A 22,486-nucleotide genomic window follows, 5' to 3' on the forward strand; every position below is an offset into this window, starting at 1 on the left:
ATTCCATTTCATTTTCTACCTATTTCATTTCTAGGAATTTATCTGACAGAAATACTCAGATGAGTATGAAAATATACACACGTTTAAAAATGGTTGATGGAACAATTTTTATAATATAAAATTAGAAAGTAAAATGTCTACCAAGCGTGAATTTATTGAAATTAAAATTTATAATATCTATAATTAATGCAGCCATTAAAAAAATAAAGTAGGACAGGCCCCATGGCTTAGCGGTTAAGTGCGCGCGCTCTGCTACTGGCGACCGGGGTTCGGATCCCAGGCGCGCACCGAAGCACCGCTTCTCCGGCCATGCTGAGGCTGCGTCCCACATACAGCAACTAGAAGGATGTGCAACTATGTACAACTATCTACTGCGGCTTTGGGGAAAAAAAAAAGGAGGAGGATTGGCAGTAGATGTTAGCTCAGAGCCGGTCTTCCTCAGCAAAAAGAGGAGGATTAGCATGGATGTTAGCTCAGGGCTGATCTTCCTCACAAAAAAAAAAAAAAAGTTCTTTGTATAAAAAAATAAATAAAAAATAAAGTAACAACATGCCTTGACATGGAAAGATATTAATTACATATTAAGTGAAAAAAGGATGTCAGAATATGTATAATAAAACCCTACTTATATTAATCTATATGCAATATATTAAAATTTTAGAGTCTTTCCCATCTAAAAATACTAAAATTACATGTGTCACCTAAATTTTCAACGAGCATTTATCTTTATAATTAGCAGAAAAAAATAAATATTTTTTAAAATAAAAAGACAAACCCAATTTTAAGTATAGTGAATGACTGATACAAATCCAATCATCTTCTGGATGACCAGTTTCAAGACAAGTTACAGGACGTAAGGGAGTCCCGTTAAAATGTTTACTATTTGAGGTATCAGAAGTCTATTTAGAAAACTGGCCCTAGAGAAAAGACAGCATAACCCAAGGCTTTGATGAGTCCATGGTGCAGCAACTGTGGCATCAAGAGTGGGTCCTACAGCTGTCCTGCCTCTTGATTATATTCATCATGTAAGTGGGTACAAAGATAACCTATCTACTGTAAGCAGGCTCGCCTAGTTCTAACGGAGTAGAATTTCACTTAAAACTCTGAAATCTATCACTAAAGATAAGTATCTAGAAAAAAATCTCAAACAGGAGTAGTAAATTACAGCAGATTAACTTTTTGATCTAGAAAATAAATTCTGCAAGAAGTGAGTCAATACACAATTTTTCACAAGTTTCCTTCTATGAGGTAACATCCTTCAAATTGGGAAACAAAAGCAACTACTGTCATATGTGAAGATAAAAACATCCCTTTTTGCCTCAATCTAAAAGAAGCCACTCCTTTGATAAAAAGTTTGAAATAAACAGAGTAAACAATATGAATGCAAAACGCTGGAGGGAAATTAAGATTCCCATTAGAATGGAAATATTCCTTTCACCAGGTATTTCATTCTGAGAAAAATTCTGACTTTCCAAGATTGTTATATCTTAATTTTGGAAAAGCCTGCAAGAGCCAACAAATATATGACCTTGACTAGGCTCCATACTGCCCTCATTTGCACACTGTAAGCCCCTGGTGGCCCCTTTTTCCCTTTTTTGGATAAATAAAAAAGTAAAACTACTGGGTTCTGGCTTGATGCTTTCTTCTATTCTCAAAATTTAAAAAAAAAAATTTGTTTTTACTTGTTAAAAAATCTATATTCATCATATATCTATATTTTTTATTTTAAACATACTTTTCACAAAAGGATAATCCACGCTAATTTTTTTACAACTATCTTCTACTTTTCATTTTGGTAAAAAAGCTGGAAAGAAGGAAAACAAAGGGATTTCATACATTTTTATTCAGTTTTCCATTTCTTAAAGTACAGGATAATTAAATATACATCCATTGTTAATTTTTAGTAGTAATATCAGAAAAAATGTTAGTAAAGATGTTATTTGAGTTATAAACTAATCACATAAGCAGTCATTACCAATCCATGATACATTATATATTTCTTTGCCTTTTACTTTCACTTATATTTACTCTCATAAAGTCCTCAGAATTGATTTACAAGTTTCTAAATGACTTTTCTACTTGAATGTTCTACATGTCAACCTAACGAGGTTAATCTCAAGGGTCAGATGTTGTAATAGGCAGAGTTGACTTCCCCAGAAGGAGGCGTCTAAGCTCTAAGCTATTTCTTGCCCTGAAAGACCAATGCTTACACATGCAACACATCTCTCTGAGGACTTGGGATTTCATATTCAATGTCAGCACACTGTTCATGAAATCAACTTAAAGTACCATTTTAGAACATTAAAAACAACATCCACTTCCTAGTGTTAAGTTAGACTGCTCATCTTCCTTATACTTTAAATGTGTGATTAAAACAAATCAAAACCAAAATTAAAAGCCCAACCATAAAATCACACTGCCGTTTCAGGACTTTTAATGCAGCAGAGTATAAAGTCACAGTCAGCAGAGGGGCTAGGTTTTTTTCAACCTAGAAGTCAAAAAGTTCTACCAAAAAGTCAAATGAGGATCCCATTTGACTTTTTTCCATCAAACTTCCCAGTCCAAAAGTATATATGATATTGTCATCACACTTCAAAATATGTAATATGCTTTATGTAAATGTTACTTATGCAGGCCAATAATGCTTTGCATGGGTAGGTCACTCTGCTACTTAAAAAGTGATATAATTTTCATATCTGATTTGATCTTCATAAATATCCCATGAAGTAAGGCAACTGGCTATTACTTTACTACAACGTACAAACAGCAACAATAGAGATTGAGAAGTTAAATTACTTGCTCAACATCATTAAACATCCTGACTCCCAATCCAATGCTCTTTTTACATTTCATCATGCTGGCAATATAAACCAGAAGTAAGGTTTCAGGATAGTGATTTATGGACAAATACTACAGAAAAATTAGATTTCTGACTTCCTGTGATGACAGAGGAAAATCTTTAACTCACCTTACTCATTTCCTAATACTTCCTTCAGAAAACCCCAAAGACCCTTAAACAGATTTCCACACATTCAAAACCCTTTCAAAAAAAAAAAAAAAAATCCCTATATTTACCAGTTAGTTGCAATCCTCCTCACATTAGGGCTAAATTTCATCTTAGAACTCAAATTGAGAGTTTTTTTCTAGTTTATCTGGTGCAATACTTTGGACATGACCTTTGAAACTGACCCATATATTTTAACTGTTTTAATTTAGTCAAAACCACAGAAATGCCAGGAAGAAAATTCTTGAAAATGTAAGTTATCACTTACAATATAGTAACTTCCTCAACTTAACCACACACAAGCACAAAAACAATTCAGCCTCTAGTAGTTCTGCATTGTTAGATGAGTCTGCATTTTCTGTTTTAATATACCCTGGGCTTAAGAGGCCCTGACGCTGTGTCCATATTCTTTACATGTCAGAAACTAATTCTACAATCTTAGCAGTTCATACCTAATTTTTAAAAATCTTTATTTAACTTACATAAGAATACAATTACACAACCTAGACAATAATACTGTGGAACCCAGTTAGTAAATCAGACATGTTAATCAATTATCAATGTTCCTTATGTCCTCCTAAATGGATCCAAATATCCAATCAGATATTGAGCCAACACAGTACACAAAATATACAAAAGTAAAAGGTAGAAAACATTGAAAAGAAATTGAAATTTGAGGAGAGAAGCAAAGCTCCAAAGAAGACAACCTAAGAAAACAAAGTATGAGTACTACAGCTTGAAAAACAAAAAAAGCTTCAGAATGGATATTTTATTAAAGGTTAATGGACACTTGGAGTTGAAGTAAACCTCAATTTTCCAAGATTGATAGTTGCAAAAATACACAGAATATTCCTATCAAAGAACTACGTGGCTCTTTCTTTGCCAGAGAAAATAAAATGTGGGCTAAATAATATGCTACTTACCCATTCATATCCAACATATCCATAATAGAAAATAAAGATAAACACAGTCCAAAATATCAGACATACAAACACAGTACTCAAAATGACTCAATGAAAAAAAGCTTAAAATGCCTCATTTTATAATAATTGCTTAACTTCTTTATTTCCACTGGCGAATGCTTACAATTAATAAAAAATTCTGCTATATCCAGATCTTTTAAAATTAATATGCCCATCTTTTGTGACTTGGTGGAGTTACAGAAATAATCAAGATTACACTGCCTTAACTGTCTTTGATTTTACTGTATAAAGTGACAACAGATCAAAATAAGATGAGATGTATAAATGCTAAGAATTATTGTCATATCTGGGGGTTTTTTTTCCTTTCCAGTCCAACTCATGCATTTCTTGTCCTTCCTCGACAAATAATTATATTTATATTTGTTATTCATATAGTCTATGGTTGCAGTATGAGGGGTTCTTGCCTATGTTTTTTGTTGTTGTTGCTTATTTGCTTTTTAAAGTTTAAAGAGTCTATATAACTGGAATTGCTGCACCTGTATCCTTTTTTTAAATTAAATTTCTTCTGCAGAAAATTTGGAAAATACCAGCAAATATAATGAAAAAACCATTTGTACTTATACCACCCCATACTTTTATGACTGTCCTTTGAGTCTTATTTCTAATAGATACATAATCGCTTCTACTTTTATAGTTTAGTATACAAAACAAGAATTACACCATTTTCTAACCTGTTTTCATTTAAAAATTAGTATTTCCTACATCCTTAAATATTATTTGAGAATGATTTTTAGTAGCTTCTTTCATTAGAATCCCATTCTTAGGGTAAAGCGTTAAACATTACGTATTACAATAATACCCTCAATTTCTCCGTCCCTTCCCCTTTACGATCAGAGCCGAGGAAAGAATAGTAAACCATTCACACTAGCGTCCAAAGTTTGAAAAATATCCCCCTGAGGAATGCGGGGCCTAAAAAGAGTCAAACTTTAAGCCAAAGACATGATGCGCTGAGAGTGACATTTCAAGTTCTATCCAGTGGATGCGACCTTACTGGAGGAGGCAATCTCTTCAAATTCGCAGTACTGAAGTAGTTACCTCTTCGAGCTGAAAGAAAGTTCCACTCCGTTTTTTAACAAAGCTGGAGTGAAGCAGTGCAAATTTCACCCACTCAACCAAGTACCTCAATTGGCCGAGTTCGTTAAAATTGGCGCTCCCAGTGGCAAAGAGTTGGATTCATTAAACAAAAAGAAACATGTAACGCGTACAAGGCACTGTGAGGACAGCTGCTACGGAGGACTTATCGATTAGGAAGACCGACGCTAAAGGGCCCAGTAGAGGGGAGGAAGGAGAAGGATTTCATCATTGTTAGCCTGGCGTGCGAGCAGAAATCGCAGCTTCATTATTGAATATTTAATCTTTCTATTCCTGGCATCACAGGGCTCCAACGTCACCAAAAAAGATGGGCCGGCTGAAAACCCGGCAGAGTGACGCACATAACATCTTACCATATGGATTCTCAGCAATCAGAACGGAGAAGCGCCCCAAGCCAGCCCAGTGAAGGAAGGAGGGTCCGTCCCCCCGGCCGTCAGAACCCCGCACCCCTGGAGCACCGCTCGGTCTGTACGCGTGGGTCGGAGGCAGCCGAATCACCCGACCGGACGCCTCAGGGGCCGGCTCGAGCCGCCGGAGCTGCAGACTCGCGTTCCGAAGAGGCCACCCGCGCGGCCGCAAATGCCAGGCGCCAGGGGTCAAGCCACCGTCCGAGCAGCCCCCGCCTTAGAGGAGACTCAGCGGCTGCCTCCGCCAGGCGGCTAAGCCGCGGGTACCGGCCAGGGCCCCGACAGTCGGCCCCGACTCCTCTCTGGGGATCCAGACGCGTCCGGGGCCGTACCTGAAGGGGCAGCGCCACCTCCGCCCGACTGCGCCGGCTGTCACGGTGGCGGCGGTCACAGCTCCAAGCGCAGTGACGCCTCATAAAAACAACCTGCTCGCAGGCGTCCGCAGCCAGGAGGCGGCGGCCGGCGGGGTGCCGCAGCGCATGCCGGAACTCGTAGTCCGGCCCGCGCCTCAGGGCCGGCGGCGGCGGAGAGAAGAACTACGACTCCCGAAGAGGAGCGCAGCCCGCCGTGGGCAGGCTGCGGGAAGCCCGGCCTGGCGGCCTCGATCCCCACAACATCCGGGCTCCGGCGCTGGAGAGGTGCGGCGGCCGGTTGCTACGGAGACGGGCTGCTACAACCACTCGAAAGGATTCGCGGTTCACCCTGGAGGACTACTCCCTGGATTAGGCGGATTGGTTTATACATACTGATCCAGCCCGCGGGTCAGCTTCTTTTTGCTGCTTTAATTGGGTGTAGTAAAAAGGCCGCGTCTCCTGGGCGCTCGCTGGCGTTCTTGCCATCCGCTACAGAAAAGGCTGCGTTTGGGGAAAAAATAAAGAAGATATCGACAACGAGCGAGTACGACTGGGTGGGTTTGGGCAGAGGGCTGCATGTTTTTGACTGTTGGTACTCTTTGCTATAAGTTTGGGCCAACCCGCACTCCCACCTACCCCCCCCCCCAAAAAAAACCTCTTTCTAGGCAACCGCTAGGCTACACATATGTAAATATGCATTGTATTAAGCCAGAATTGCCTCCGAAGGTATAAAGATGATTGGGATGGTATGCAACTTGTACCCCATTGCAAACTGTCCCGTGATGGCTTTGAACAAGAAAAACGTGCCCTGTTAATTTTAGATTTTTTTTACATTGTGCCTTGTTCAAAAAAGGATATGAGGGAAAAAAAAAGTTATGGTGCACTTACACTCACTTGGTGGAAACAGTAAAAGTTAAGGTTTAATTCTCTGTCCTCTAATTGTGGCAAAAAAAAAGACAGACATTAACAAGGACGATGGTGGGCCTGAGCAGAAACAAAAGGGTGCCTCAAAATTAGACTTTCAGGTTGTTTTTGCTTTTGGTGTTACTATAGTTAAGATCAACTGTGACACAACACCAAAAAAGAAAAAACGATTTTTAATTTGATAGTGACAGCTTCCGTAATGGGCATTTTTATTATTTCAATGGCTTATTTATCTTTTTAAAAATATGTGTGTTTATAACGCAGAATTTTGAAAAGTCAAAGTAGCTTGGATTTCTCTAATTCTAGGAGAGCCTGAAAATTAAATTAGTAAGAAAGCTAACACCATCTATTCGTAGATTTTTATGCCTTTCAAGGCACTTTCACAGACTAATTTTTTTTTTTTAATTTTATTTATTTATTTATTTTTTCTCCCCAAAGCCCCAGTAGATAGTTGTATGTCATAGCTGCACATCCTTCTAGTTGCTGCATGTGGGACGTGGCCTCAGCATGGCTGGAGAAGCGGTGCGTCGGTGCGCGCCGGGGATCCGAACCCGGGGCCACCAGCAGCGCAGCGGGCGCTAAGCCACGGGGCCGGCCCTTCACAGAGTAATTTTAAGACTTAATTCTAAAAGAATCATTTACAATTTTAATTAACCTTTTTATCCTTAAGTAAATAACAGTTGCTTAACCCATGTGTAACCTGGCGGAAAATTTAAAATAATCCTTTTATTAGTCTTTGTATTAGGCTGTTTTGTTTTGTTTTGAATTGTATCCAGTTTGAACTCCACATTTTAAGAATATCAGATTTGAAGAGGGTGAAACCCAAATAAGAAAGCGGCAGTGAGGGCCCATGACATAAAGTAAAAGCAATGGGTATTTTGTTTCTAAGTCTATAAACGTTTGTGAATTATCCTGGAGGTCTAAAAGATTTAGGTAGACACTAACTTTTCCAGATTGTGTGGTACAAATTATGCTAACAAAATTTACCAGCTAATTTGTCTTCTATTTTGACTAGATTTGGTTTTCTGTATTACATTTTGAGCCAAAGCTGATCAGAATTTTAGGGCCAGTTGTAGAGGGTGATTTGATGAGAGTTCTCTGTGAGTGAGATTGCCCTGCTCACTTGACTGGGTGTCCATATAGTAAATTAGGGTTGGTACTTTTCCCCACAAGTCACAGGGCAGCCACTTTCCACCTAAGAAGCCTTCCCTGTGCTGAGGAAACCTAGACGTTTTGAGAAAAGCTGACCCATTGGGATACCATAGGATTCTGGTGACTTACTATTATCCAATGTCTGTGCTCTTGATATTTAAAACAAATTAATAGGCAGTGTCAAAAAGAATAAATAGCAAAATCTGATGAGTTCTACTTCCATCTTTGCCAGCTTCCTACAAGATTATGAGTATTAAATGAGTATTAGTAAACTGTAGTATACTAATGTAAAGTGTTATTAACCTGTAAATTTCAGAACTGAATTCTGAGAGATCATACATATGCACTGAGGTAAACCTGCAAAAAAGAAAATGGTAAAAATTGATTCCATTTATATAGCAATTTATTGTTTACATCAGATTTTCTTTCATTTTATCTCCACAACCACAGAAACTATGGCAGATTTTTTTTTTTTTTTTTTACAAATTTTACAAATGATATACAAACAAAGATGAAATTATGTTAAAGGATTGGAACCTAGGTCATAGTTCCTGCCTTGCGCTACTCCTCCAACACTATTGGTAATCATTCAAATCTGAACAAGGCAAAAAGAAAGAGGACTAAATACTTCTCATTTGCAAATTTGAACTCAAATAGGTTCTTAAGGGGCCGGCCTAGTAGCGTAGTGGTTAAGTTCTCGCACTCCGCTTCAGCAGCCAGGGGTTCACAGGTTCGAATCCTGGGCACGAACCTACACACTGCTCATCAAGTCATGCTGTGGCAGCATCCCATATACAACATAGAGAAGGATGGGCACAGATGTTAGCTCAGGGCCAATCTTCCTCAGCAAAAAAAAATAGGTTCTTGACAGTGGGAAACTTAACTTTGCTGAGATGTTAAGTAGAATAACCCCAGAATTCAGAGTGAGGTGGATTATGCTAAAGAGGAACCTAACTAATCTGACCCAAATTTGAAACTCAAAAAGGCTTTGTCCTAACTTAAACCTGACACAACAACTCAGATAAACATTCTTATCTCCATTTTAGAGTTGGAGAAACTGAGGTTATATGCTTGCTAGTTTTAAGGATTTAGAATTCTTTTTTTTTTTTTTTAATAATTTGTGTGTGTGAGGAAGATTGAGCTAACATCTGTTGCCAATCTTCCTCTTTTTGCTTGAGGTAGATTGTCCCGGAGCTAACATGTATGCCAGTTTTCCTCTACTTTGTATGCAGGATGCCACCACAGCATAGCTTGATGAGCAATGTGTAGGTCTGTGCCAGGGATCTGAACCCATGAACCCTGGGCCGCCAAAACAGAGCACGCTAACTTAACCACTACACCACCGGGCCAACCCCGGATTTAGCATTCTTAAAGGGTCTCAGCCCCATGAATCACAAGAATCTGCTGTAGAGTCTTGAAAGAAGAAAACTTTAATGCATATAAACAATCTTCTATTTGATTCACCATGAAAAAGTCAGAGTTACAGTACCCTGCCAACCTCTATGATACAATTTATGATCTGGAAGGACTTAGATCTTAAGTATTCCAGAAGTTGCCAAATTTGGTGGGTTATTTTTTAACTACCAAAATTTTAGGCATACATGGACATCGCAGAGTGCATTTATTAAGGGCCTTATCACAAGTTAATATACATTTTCTTTTATGCTTTTCAAATAACTGAAAATCAGTTTCCTATTGCTACATTTGGAGAGCCCTGATATCCGAGTCCTCAGATTAGGAAACAAAACCATCTAATCCACCTCCTTTGTTTTATATTTATAGAACAAGGCACTTGAATCCTTGTAAAATAATTTCATCAAAGTCACAGCTATTATCACTGCCAACATCAGAACCCAGAACTGGGACTGGCCTGGTGGAATAGTGGTTAAGTTTGCACACTCTGCTTTGGCGGCCTGGGGTTCACAGGTTCGAATCGCGGGTGCGGACCAGCGCACCACTTATCAAGCCATGCTGTGGCAGTGTAAAAAGAGCCCAGAACTAATGACACCTATGTGCTTTTTATAACTCTTACAGTAGGAGGTATACAAATACAAACAAATTTCCCAATTAGTCTGCTTGACATGTTCTTATATAATGCATGCAGGTGTCATTATTACCTGGCCCTATGGCCCTCCTTCTCTCATATTTCCACAATGCTTAGCCTCCCAAAGCCACACTCCTGTCTCCCAAAGGCCTCTTTAGCTCCTGACCACAGCTTAGCCACTTCTTTCATAACAAGTGGGTAGCCTAGTACTCAGTCTCATCCAGGAATCAGCAGCATGAGCATCACCTGGGACTTTGTTAGAAATGCAGAATCTTGGCTTCACCCCAGACCTAAGTCAGAAATCTACACTTTAACTGGATTCCTGGGTATTTCATATGCACATAAAAGTATGAGAAATGCTGCACTAGAGAACAACAGTACTGTGGAGAAAGGACGTCTAGTTTCAGATAAGCTCTCAGTATTATTAGTAGGTAGTGAAGTACTAAAGATTTTGTTACTGCTTAGCAAGATCAAAGGAAAGAAGTGGGCCTTAAAGGTACTAGGGTCAGTTAATAGCTGGAGTTTCTAACAAGACTGATATTCATAAAATAATGGTCTTATTCCCAAGAACTGACCAATGAGATTCTTCTGAGGCAAAAGATTAAAGGCTCTCAGCTCAAGATATGAAGACAAGAGAACAAGAACTAAACACTTAAAGCCTTTGTAAATAACAATGTCAGTTTTTGAAGAAATGGATAGTTACTTGGAGAGCAGCAGGAAAAAAAAAAAAAGACCAGCGATTTCATCTCTAACACCTGTGTTTGCAATAGGGACATTTACAATAAGAAAGTCTTTTTCCTCTTGTGGAAAAACAGCAGCAAAACAAGTATTCTTGGATTGGATTTTCAAAAAGCCACCAAGTGATCCAAAAGATTTCTCAAAACCATTTAAAGAAGCCCTCCAAAAGTTTTTTTACCTTATGATTGTCATTAAACTAAGGCAAAACATGAGAACATAGAATATACAGTATGATACTGAAGCTAGGTACCTGAGGGTTACTGTAAATATTCAATCAGATTAACTTTTTTTTTTTTTGGTGAGGAAGATTGACCCTGAGCTAACATCTAATGCCAGTCCTCCTCTTTTTGCTGAGGAAGATTGGCCCTGAGCTAACATCCGTGCCCATCTTCCTCTACTTTATATGGGATGCCACCACAGCATGGCTTGACAAGCAGTGCATCAGTGCATGCCCAGGATCCGAACCTACAAACCCCAGGCTGCCAAAACAGAGCACGCGCACTTAACCACCGCGCCACTGGGCCAGCCCCAAGATTAACTTTTGACCTTGTTCCCAACACAGACATAGATGAAAAGAAGTTAATCTTGTTAATTTGCTGTTTTCTTGTTTAACTTGAGAGAGGACTCAAGGATCACAAGGATTTACGAGCTTATTTTACATAAGAAAAAGAATGCCTTCAAGGAAGTTAAAATCAGCAGATAACCAGCCTCAGCTGCTGCTGACGCCCAGAACTTAGATTGCACAAGGGTTTATCTGGAGTGAAAGAAACATGGATTACCCCTTTGTTTCTCTGAAACTCCTCCTGCCAAGCCCTTAGCGCTATAAAACCCCCTGCTTCCTTCTCTTGTGAACGCAGATTTGAGAGAACCTATCCTCCTACCTTCTCCTTTTGGCCAATTTGAATAAACCTTTCTCCATCTCCAAGCACCGATGTGTCAGTGATTGGCGTACTGCACATCAGGCAGACAAATTTGAGATTAAGAGGTTCGTATCAATACTACCTCATTTTATGTACTATACAATTATACTATGTAAGTTTGGAAACTTTATAAATTCTATGGAATAAGTGGAGTGAGTAGACGAGATCTGGTTCCCTTGTTTTACAGACAGACAACTGGGGCACAGAGAATCTGACTTACCCAAGTTCACATTCTCAGCAAGTCTAGGACCAGAACCTGGATCTCCTAACTCCAAGCTCTTTTCACTATACTTGTATCATATTTTTAAAGCCCTTATTCACAGAAAAATACTTCTTTAAAAAATTTTCAAAAAGTTTATTAAAAGCATTGTTCAAGTAGAACATTAATTGTTGACCAAAGAGTTGATTGAATATGGTTTAACAGTACTTTTAAATAAAAAACTAGACTTTAGGAATGTTTTTATGGGGAAAACATTTTAGCTAAGGTTCATTTCAACTCATAGCACCTTTTTATTTTTCAAGATTATAACCAGCCACAAGTACATTTAAAATACGAGTAGATATAAGGAAATAGTTTATATGTATAAAGGTTCTTATTTATATTTATATTTATGATTTTCCCAACTAGAAACACAAATGAAATTGAGGTTTTTTTTTTTTTTTTTTTTTTTTTTTGTGAGGAAGATCAGCCCTGAGCTAACATCCATGCTAATCCTCCTCTTTTTGCTGAGGAAGACCGGCTCTGAGCTAACATTTATTGCCAATCCTCCTCCTTTTTTTTTCCCCAAAGCCCCAGTAGATAGTTGTATGTCATAGTTGCACAGCCTTCTAGTTGCTGTATGTGGGACGCAGCCTCAGCATGGCCGGAGAAGCGGTGCGTCGGTGCACGCCCAAGATCCGAACCCCGGGCCGCCAGTAGCGGAGCGTGCGCATCCAACTGCTAAGCCACGGGGCCGGCCCCTGAAATTGAGTTTGACAAGAGATTTTCACATATTGAAGTATATGGGGTAACTATTCAGGTTCAAAACTGACTTGGCTTGAACTAAAGAAGCCTGACATTGGCCTATGAAACATACATTATACATCTGCTTTATTTATTTACTTATTTTTTTGTGAGTAAGATCAGCCCTGAGCTAACATCTATGCCAATCCTCATCTTTTTCCTGAGGAAGACCGGCACTGAGCTAACATCTGTGCCCATTTTCCTCCACTTTATGTGGGATGCCGCCACAGCATGGCCTGACAATCGGTGCGTCAGTGCTCGCCCAGGATCTGAACCCGGGCCGCCAGCAGCAGAGCGTGCTCACTTAACTGCTATGCCACAGGGCCGGCCCCTGTACATCTGCTTTAACATTAAAGAATTCACTCTCTTAAGATAAGAATGCATACTTCCCCTCCTATGCCCTATTGGTAACACCTGTATTAGTCCCTTTCCTTTTCATGACATCACGGTCATGTTGACCTGCTAAATTGCAACTGAATACCTCTTTGAAACTTTGATGAATATGTATCTTGGGCATGTTTAATGTATGTTCTTTGTGCTAAAAAGATTTAAGATGGTACTGAAAACCATGCTTCTCCTGAATGCTTTCTTCCTTTATGGAAAAGTCCTTCCTGGGTTATAATCCTCAGTTTGACTCAAGTAAAACTCACCTTATCTCTCTTGTCTATAGAATGGTTACTGGTTATTTTGCATGGACCAGCTTATAAGGAATTAATCATTGCAAGTCTTTCAGAAAAAATTAGGTGATATAATACAATCTCCAGGTGAAGTTATTACACAAAAATTCTATTCATAGTAACAGAACTTTAGGGACCCCCATCAGGTTGTAATTATTCTGAGATAATTAAACCAAAACTGGGTTAATATTTATCTTCACCAATGTAAGGTTGAGGGAAAACACAACTATTTAAGAAACTATTTTCAAGTACTTTATTAGTATTTTTGGCATAAACAATATAATTAAAATTAACGTCCATCTCATCAGTAGACCTTTCAGTTCTTCTGTAAGTAATGCTGTACATTAAATTTTTTCTGCAATTAATTTTTTTTTTTGAGGAAGATTGGCCCTGAGCTAACATCTGTTGCCAATCTTCCTCCTTTTTTCCTTTTTTCTCCCCAAACCCCCATGTCATAGTCGTACATCCTTCTAGTTGCTCTATGTGAGATGCCAACTCAGCATGGCTTGATGAGCTGTGCATAGGACTGCGCCCAGGATCCAAACCAGCGAACTCCGGGCTGCCAAAGCAGAGCACACAAACCATTATGCCAGTGGGCCAGCCCTAATTTACTTAGGATAGATTTCAAAACTAAAATTTGAGGATTCAAAATCATGAACATTTTTTAGTTTTTAATGCATTTTGTTAATTTTCTAAAATGGGGTTATATTAATTTACCTGGTAATTATCAATGCAAAGTGCTGTTTCACTGCCAAAATTGGCTATCAAACTTAAAAAAAAAAAACACTCCCTGTGGTTTGCATTTACATTTTTTAAAATACTGTATGTTTCCTACCTAGATATATTTTATCTTTGAGAATAGTATGTTCATAATCTTTGCTTTATCAGAGTTGCAGTATTTTGCTTGTTTTTTATGTAGGAATAAAAAAGACTTTATTAGGTAAATATATTAATCCTTTGTCATTCTTTCTAGGTAGTTCCGAGTCTGTGGTTTACCTTTTAATTTTGGCTAACTGTATTTTCATGTATAGATTAGACAGTTAAATGCATCAATCCTTTCCTTTATCATTTCTTTTGTCACTTTTAAATTTATAATGTCTTCCTTTCTCGAGGGTCAAAAGACTTTCCTCCTAGTTTCTAGTTTTTCTAAAATGTTATTTTATCAGTATTTATCATCTGAAATTTATTTTCATAATATTTGAAGGTGATGACCTACATTTTTTAAAATAACTAGCCAATTTCCCCAAATTACTGAGCTGGTTTCCTATGTTTTTATCTTCTATATAATAAAGTGTAAGCTCTAGGAACTTTATATTGTTCATGACTAAATTCTCAGTATCTAACAATGCCTGGCACACAGTAGGTACTCAGTATTTGTTGAATGAGTGGAATGATTGATAAATAAGGTCTACATAGTCTGATCCATTTGAATTCTTTCATCTTCATTATTGAAGCTTGATGTTCTTTATAGACTTGACTTTACTAAGGACAAAGCACGTTATATGCATGTGCTAGAAAGCCAAATGCACTTTTGTATTCATTCTTTTTAATATCTTGCTCCCTCTCTCCCCAAGTAGCTAAATTATTTATATTTTAAATATTTATTAAATTTATTATATGTATATATATATATATAAATTTAATTTACATGTTAAAATGTAGTAGATGGCACCACCATCTACCCATATGTTTGTCCAGAAACACGGGGTCTTCCTTGATCTGTCCCTTTTTCTCACCACTCACATCCAATCAATCACCAGGTCCTGTGAATTCTACTTCCAAAATATGTTTCAAATTTGTTTACTTGTTTCTCTGTACCATCAGCCTACTAAACATCATCATCATCTGTCACATGGACTACTGTAGCTCCTCTCCACATCCATTCAAGGCCCTGACAGCGGCCAAAGTAATCTTACTAAAAATTATGTTACATCACGACATGCTTCTCCTTAACACCCTTGAATAGCTTTCCATTGCTTTTACTATAAAGATCCAAATTTTTCACATAGTCAACAAGACCCTGCAGGATCTGGCCCCTGCCCCTCTATTCTCATCTCAAGCTATTTTCGCTCTAAGTTGACTTTGGCCACACTGACTTTTTCTTTGTTCCCAATTCTATCTTTTCCTTTCATGTCTTCCAGTCTTAGATTCAATGACACTTCACCAGAATGGCCTTCCTTAACCCCAACACTAGGTCAGAACCCCCCATACGTCTTCATAAATATCTTGTATTTTCTTCTTCATAGCACTTACCACAATTGTAATTGTTCAGTTAGTTGTGTAATTATTTGCTTAAAGGCTTTCCCTCACAAGGCTAAGATCCCTGAATGTTTATCTTGTTTCCTTGTCACTCTAAAATTCAGCTGTACTTCCTCTGCTATGACTTATTGCAGATTTTCTCTATGACTTACAAATGTTTTTATAAATTCTCATAGTTCTAGTATATGATTTTAAAAAGCTATCTTAAGGGCTTCCCTGGTGAATTATACCAAACATTCAAAGAAGACTTAATACCTGTCCTTCTCAAACTCTTCCAAAAAATTGAGGAGGGGGGGAAGTTCCCTAACTCATTCTACGAAGCCAACATTACCCTGATACCAAAACCAGACAAGGACAACACAAAAAAAGAAAATTACAGGCCAATATCACTGATGAACATCGATGCAAAAATCCTCAACAAAATACTAGCAAATCGCATACAACAATACGTTAAAAATATTATACACCATGATCAAGTGGGATTTATTCCAGGTATGCAGGGATGGTTCAACATTGGCAAATCAATCAACGTGATACAGCACATTAATAAAATGAAGAATAAAAATCACATGATCATCTCAATAGATGCAGAGAAAGCATTTGACAAGATACAGCATCCATTTATGATAAAAACTCTGAAAAAAATGGGTATAGAAGGAAAGTACCTCAACATAATAAAGGCCATAATGACAAACCCACAGCTAATATCATCCTCAATGGTGAAAAACTGAAAGCCATCCCTCTAAGAACAGGAACCAGACAAGGATGCCCACTGTCACCACTCCTATTTAACATAGTACTGGAAGTCCTAGCCAGAGCAATCAGGCAAGAGAAAGAAATAAAAGGGATCCAAATTGGAAAGGAAGAAGTGAAACTGTCACTATTTGCAGATGACATGATTTTATATATAGAAAACCCTAAAGAATCCACCAGAAAACTTTTAGAAGTAATAAACGAATATGGTAAAGTTGCAGGATACAAAATCAACATACAAAAATCAGTTGCATTTCTATACACTAACAACGAAGTAGCAGAAAGAGAAATTAAGAATACCATCCCATTTACAATTGCAACAAAAAGAATAAAATACCTAGGAATAAACTTAACCAAAGAGGTGAAAGATCTGTACACCGAAAACTATAAAACATTGCTGAAAGAAATTGAAGAAGGCACAAAGAAATGGAAAGATATTCCGAGCTCTTGGATTGGAAGAATTAACATAGTTAAGATGTCCATACTTCCTAAAGCAATCTATAGATTCAATGCAATCCCTATCAAAGTTCCAACAACATTTTTCACAGAAATAGAACAAAGAATCCTAAAATTTATATGGAACAACAAAAGACCCCGAATAGCTAAAGGAATCCTGAGAAAAAAGAATAAAGCTGGAGGTATCACACTCCCTGATTTCAAAATATACTACAAAGCTATAGTAACCAAAACAGCATGGTACTGGCACAAAAACAGACACACAGATCAATGGAACAGAATCGAAAGCCCAGAAATAAACCCACACATCTATGGACAGCTAATCTTTGACAAAGGAGCCAAGAACATACAATGGAGAAAAGAAAGTCTCTTCAACAAATGGTGTTGGGAAAACTGGACAGCCACATGCAAGAAAATGAAAGTAGACCCTTACCTTACACCATACACAAAAAGTAACTCCAAATGGATTAAAGACTTGAATGTAAGACCTGAAACTATGAAACTTCTAGAAGAAAACATAGGCAGTATGCTCTTCGACATCAGTCTTAGCAACATATTTTCAAGCACCATGTCTGACCGGGCAAGAGAAACAATAGAAAAAATAAACAAATGGGACTACATCAAACTAAAAAGCTTCTGCACAGCAAAGGAAACCATCAACAAAACGAAAAGACAACCTAACAATTGGGAGAAGATATTTGCAAACCATACATCTGATAAGGGCTTAATCTCCAAAATATATAAAGAACTCATGCATCTCAACAACAAAAAACTAACAACCCAATTAAAAAATGGGCAAAAGACCTGAACAGACATTTCTCCAAAGAAGACATAACAGATGGCCAACAGACACATGAAAAGATGTTCAAAATCACTATCAGGGAAATGCAAATCAAAACTGCAATGAGATATCACCTGACGCCCGTCAGAATGGCTATAATTAACAAGACAGGAAACAACATGTGTTGGAGAGGATGTGGAGAGAAGGGAACTCTCATACACTGCTGGTGGGAGTGCAAACTGGTGCAGCCACTATGGAAAACAGTATGGAGATTCCTCAAAAAATCAAGGATAGAACTACCATATGATCCAGCTATTCCACTGCTGGGTATTTATCCAAAGAACTTGAAAACATCAATGCGTAAAGATACATGCACCCCTGTGTTCATTGCAGCATTATTCACAATAGCCAAGACTTGGAAGCAACCTAAGTGCCCATCAAGGGACGAATGGATAAAGAAGATGTGATATATATACACAATGGAATACTACTCAGCCATAAGAAACGATGAAATCCAGCCATTTGTGACATGGATGGACATTGAGGGTATTATGCAAAGTGAAATAAGTCAGAGGGAGAAAGTCAAATACCATATGATTTCCTTCATTAAGTAGTAGATAATAACAACAATAAACAAACACATAGGGACAGAGATTGGATTGGTGGTTACCAGAGGGGAAGGGGGGAGGGGGGAGGGAGGAGGGCGAAAGGGATAATTCAGTACGTGTGTGGTGATGGGTTGTAATTAGTATTTGGGTGGTGAACATGATGTAATCTATGCAGAAATAGAAGTATAATGATGTACACCTGAAATTTATACAATGTTATAAACCAATGTTACTGCAATAAACAAAAAATTAAAAAAAAAAAAAAAAAGCTATCTTAGGGGCTGGCCTGCTGGCTCAAGCGGTTAAGTGCGCGCACTCCGCTTTGGCGGCCCGGGGTTCGCAGGTTCATATCCCGGGCATGCACCAATGCACTGCTTGTTAAGTCATGCTGTGGCAGCATCCCATATAAAGTAGAGGAAGATGTTAGCTCAGGGCCAATCTTCCTCAAGGAAAAAAAAAGGGGCGGATCGGCATCAGATGTTAGCTCAGGGGTAGTCCTCCTCACATACACACAAAAAAAGCTATCTTATACATACTTTTGACAAGTTTGCTCTGTACAGATATATGTCATTTATCTCAAGAGAATAGGATTCCTGAAAAAGGGTGCTGGATGGGGCTATATTTTTTGTTTTGTTTTTCCAGCTTTATTGTTTATTGAGAAATAATTGACATATAACATTATGTAAATCTAAGGTGTACAACGTGATTTGATGTAAGTATATATTGTGAAATGATTACCACAAAAAGGTTAGTTAACACATACATTACCTCACATAATGACAATTTTTGTGTATGTGGTGAGAACATTTAAGATCTACTCCTTTAGCAACTTTCAAGTATACCATATTGTTAACTATCGTCACCATGCTGTACAACAGATCCCCAAAACTTATTCTTCTTATAATCGGAAATTTGTACCCTTTGACCAACATCTCTCCATTTCCCCCAACCCCCAGGTCCTGGCAACCACCATTCTACTCTCTGAGTTTGGCTTTTTTTTTTTAGATTCCACGTATATATGAGATCATACAGTATTTGTCTTTCTCTGTCTGACTTATTTCACTTAGTATGGCCCTCAGGGTCCATCCATGTTGTCACAAATGGCAGGATTTCCTTCTTTTTTATGGCTGAATATATTCCATTGTGTGTATATATATATGTGGTATATATATACCACATCTTTATCCATTCATCCACTGATGAACACTTAGGTTGTTTCCATATCTTAGCTATTGTGAATAATGCTGCAATGAACATAGCAGTGCAGACATCTCTTCAAGATAGTGATTTTATTTCCTTTGGATATATAGCCAGAAGTGGGATTGCTGCATCATATGGTAGTGCTATTTTTAACTTTTTGAGGAACTTCCATACTGTACCAATTTACATTCCCAAACAGTCCTTAAGATTCCCTTTTCTCCACAGCCTCCCCAACACTTATCTCTTGACTTTTTGATAATAACCATTCTACAGGTGTGAGGTGATATCTCACTGTGATTTAAAGATTTGCATTTCCCTGATGGTTAGTGTTGCTGAACACCTTTTCATGTACCTGTTGGCCATTTGTATGTCTTCTTTGGGAAAATGTCTATTCAGATCTTCTGCCCATTAATTAATTGGATTGTCTTTTGTTTTTTGGGGTTTTTTTGCTATTGAGTTGTATGAGTTCTTCAGATTTTTTTTTCTTTTTTTTTTTTTTTTGTGAGGACGAGCAGCCCTGAGCTAACATCTGATGCCAATCCTCCTCTTTTTTTGCTGAGGAAGACTGGCCCTGGGCTAACATCCGTGCCCATCTTCCTCTACTTTATATGGGACGCCGCCACAGCATGGCTTGACAAGCGGTGTGTCAGTGCGTGCCTGGGATGCAAACCGGCAGACCCCGGGCCGCCACAGCGGAGCACACGCACTTAACTGCTTGTGCCACTGGGCTGGCCCCATTCAGATATTTTTGATATTAACATCTTATCTGATGTATGGTTTGCAAATATTTTCTCCCATTCCATAGGTTGCCTCTTCATCCTGTTTCTTATGCTGTGCAGAAGCTTTTTAATTTGATATAGTCACACTTGTTGATTTTTGCTTTCGTTGCTTATATTTTTGATGTCATATCCAAAAAAATCATTACCAAGACCAAAGTCAAGGAGCTTTTTCCCTATGTTTTCTTCTAGGAGTTTTATGGTTTCAGGTCTTATATTTACGTCTTTAATCCATTTCGAGTTAATTTTTGTGAGTAGTGTAAGATAGGGTTGGGGCTTAGTTTAAATAATTATTTTTTTTCAGAACTTTATAATTGAGAATGATTTTATGTGTTTATATTTTAGGATAAGAAAAGTAATTCAGCTTCAAATTCAGACACAGAAATGAAACCTGAACAACTGCCTCCTTGTGTGAACCCCGGCAATCCTGTATTTTCATGTATGTTGGACCCAAAGACACTCCATACGGCTACGTCACTATCAAAACCTAAGATGATTATGTATAAAACCAATTCAAGTAATTATGGTGAATTTTTACCAATGGCACAGTTTTTTCCTTGCAATTATACTCCAAAGGAGCAAGTATTTTCAAGCCATATCAGAGCTACTGGATTATATCAAAATAACACTCTAAATACTGCACCTGACAGAACCAGAACCCTTGATTTTCCTAATTTTCAGCACACTCTATGAATGTATTCCTTTTTATATTTAAGAGAAAATATACTTGGGAAAAATGAGTTTTAAATCTAAGGCTAGAATACCTGATTTGGAATATAAAAAGACTTGAATTAATTTTAAAAAATACCTTTAAGAAATAAAGCATTTCAACTAATGACTGAATGACAGTGACTTAAATAAAAATGTGTTCAAAATAGCAAAATAAAAGCTAGAAAGCATGTTAGTACATTTTATCTTTCTATAGTACATGTACTCCCAAAGGTTCAAAAGGCTTTCAGGGTCTCAGTTGTCTACTGAGTAGATTTATCAGACAAAGGAACACAGGAGATCTAAGGAAAAAAAATGAATTAAGGAAGATTCTGACCAGTAATTTCCCACGTTTCTGTATTTCAACTAGTGGCTTAGAACCTGGGGGAATGTTAGTTCCCAGTGCTAGGCTGGTGGGAGAGAGGAGTTGTTATTCATTCATTCATTTAGCAAATAGTTATTGAACACCTAATTATGGCAGGGACTACACTGTGCGAATGGAACACAGAAATAAAAGACAGTGTCTTTCATTGTTTCAATGAACAATATTTTGGGGGAATGAAATTAGCAAATTAATAACAAGTGATAATTCACGTAATGTAAAGTACGCAAAAAGTCTTTCAGACACAGAGACAGAATCGCTCAAATTGAAACCAAGGAGATCAGGAGACGACATATCCTAGAGAAGGTAAAGCCAAATCAAAGGAAAGCTCAGTCCAGGGAGAAGAAATGATAAGGTTGGGGCCAGGCCCGTGTCTTAGCGATTAAGTGCACGCTCTGCTGCTGGCGGCCTGGGGTTCGCAGGTTCGGATCCCGGGTGCGCACCGATGCACCACTTCTCCAGCCATGCTAAGGCCGCGTCCCACATACAGCAACTAGAAGGATGTGCAACTATGACATACAACTATCTACTGGGGCTTTGGGGAGAAAAAGGGAAAAAAAAAAAAAAGAGGAGGATTGGCAATAGATGTTAGCTCAGGGCTGGTCTTCCTCACAAACAAACAAACAAACAAACAAAAAAAGAAATGATAAGTTTAAAAGTGCAAAGATGTGGGGCCGGCCCAGTGGCGCAAGCAGTTAAGAGCGCACACTCCACTGCGGCGGCCCGGGGTTCGCAGGTTCGGATCCCGGGCACGCACTGACACACTGCTTGGCAAGCCACACTGTGGCGGCATCCCATATAAAGTGGAGGACGATGGGCACAGATGTTAGCCCAGGGCCAGTCTTCCTCAGCAAAAAAGAGGGATTGGCAGATGTTAGCACGGGGCTGATGTTCCTCACCAAAAAAAAAAAAAAGTGCAAAGATGTGAGAGAATGTGGCATATTTTTATAAATGCAATTAACTTGATATATCTTTAACATAGAATGTGAGCAGTGGTGGATGATGAGCTATACAATTCTTCAAAGTCTGTAATTCCACTGTATATAGAAATTTATTTCAGCTGCCATCTGTTGAAACCACCCATCCAATTGGGTCTGAGTATCTTACTGAAAAAAAAAATCACTGTTCTTATCTTTCCCGATTGGTTTCATGTTCAAGATATTAACATTAATTAGAAAGAATAATCTTGTGAGTCACTAGGGGATCAGAAAAGTTGGGTCTTCTAGTCACAAAATGGCTTAATGTGAGAAAATAGCTCAAACTCTA

The 22,486-nt window shown here is 38.2% G+C and overlaps 2 protein-coding genes across 3 annotated transcripts in view; one reads left to right on the forward strand and one right to left on the reverse strand.

Moving 5' to 3' along the window:
• The window catches only part of CCPG1 (cell cycle progression 1), a 38,316-nt gene extending 32,423 nt beyond the window's left edge, over window positions 1–5,893 (reverse strand). The window contains exon 1 of one of the 2 annotated variants that reach the window (XM_058541626.1): window positions 5,819–5,893. The gene's annotated coding sequence lies outside the window, so the exon portion shown is untranslated. Of the gene's footprint in view, window positions 1–5,432; window positions 5,511–5,818 lie in introns of those variants that run through there. The other variant, XM_058541627.1, reaches the window with a different exon arrangement.
• PIERCE2 (piercer of microtubule wall 2) lies at window positions 5,436–20,963 on the forward strand. The gene is made up of 3 exons (XM_058540546.1): window positions 5,436–5,770; window positions 5,922–6,393; window positions 20,476–20,963. Exons 1-3 carry the CDS (start codon window positions 5,436–5,438, stop codon window positions 20,821–20,823), a joined length of 1,155 nt encoding a protein of 384 aa, XP_058396529.1. The 3' UTR covers window positions 20,824–20,963.
• Window positions 20,964–22,486: the final 1,523 nt, after the last annotated feature.

This window comes from Diceros bicornis, chromosome 5 (genome assembly GCF_020826845.1).
Source record: "Diceros bicornis minor isolate mBicDic1 chromosome 5, mDicBic1.mat.cur, whole genome shotgun sequence".
In the NCBI taxonomy this organism is placed as follows: Eukaryota; Metazoa; Chordata; class Mammalia; order Perissodactyla; family Rhinocerotidae; genus Diceros; species Diceros bicornis.

What these genes read in the sequence shown, in the direction of transcription:
- PIERCE2 (XM_058540546.1), top strand. Translation starts at nt 5,436, where the DNA reads ATGGATTCTCAGCAATCAGAACGGAGAAGCGCCCCAAGCCAGCCCAGT. An exon ending in TACCGGCCAGGGCCCCGACA is followed by an intron (nt 5,771 to 5,921) that starts GTCGGCCCCGAC and finishes ACCTGCTCGCAG; the next exon opens with GCGTCCGCAGCCAGGAGGCG. An exon ending in CAACGAGCGAGTACGACTGG is followed by an intron (nt 6,394 to 20,475) that starts GTGGGTTTGGGC and finishes TTTATATTTTAG; the next exon opens with GATAAGAAAAGTAATTCAGC.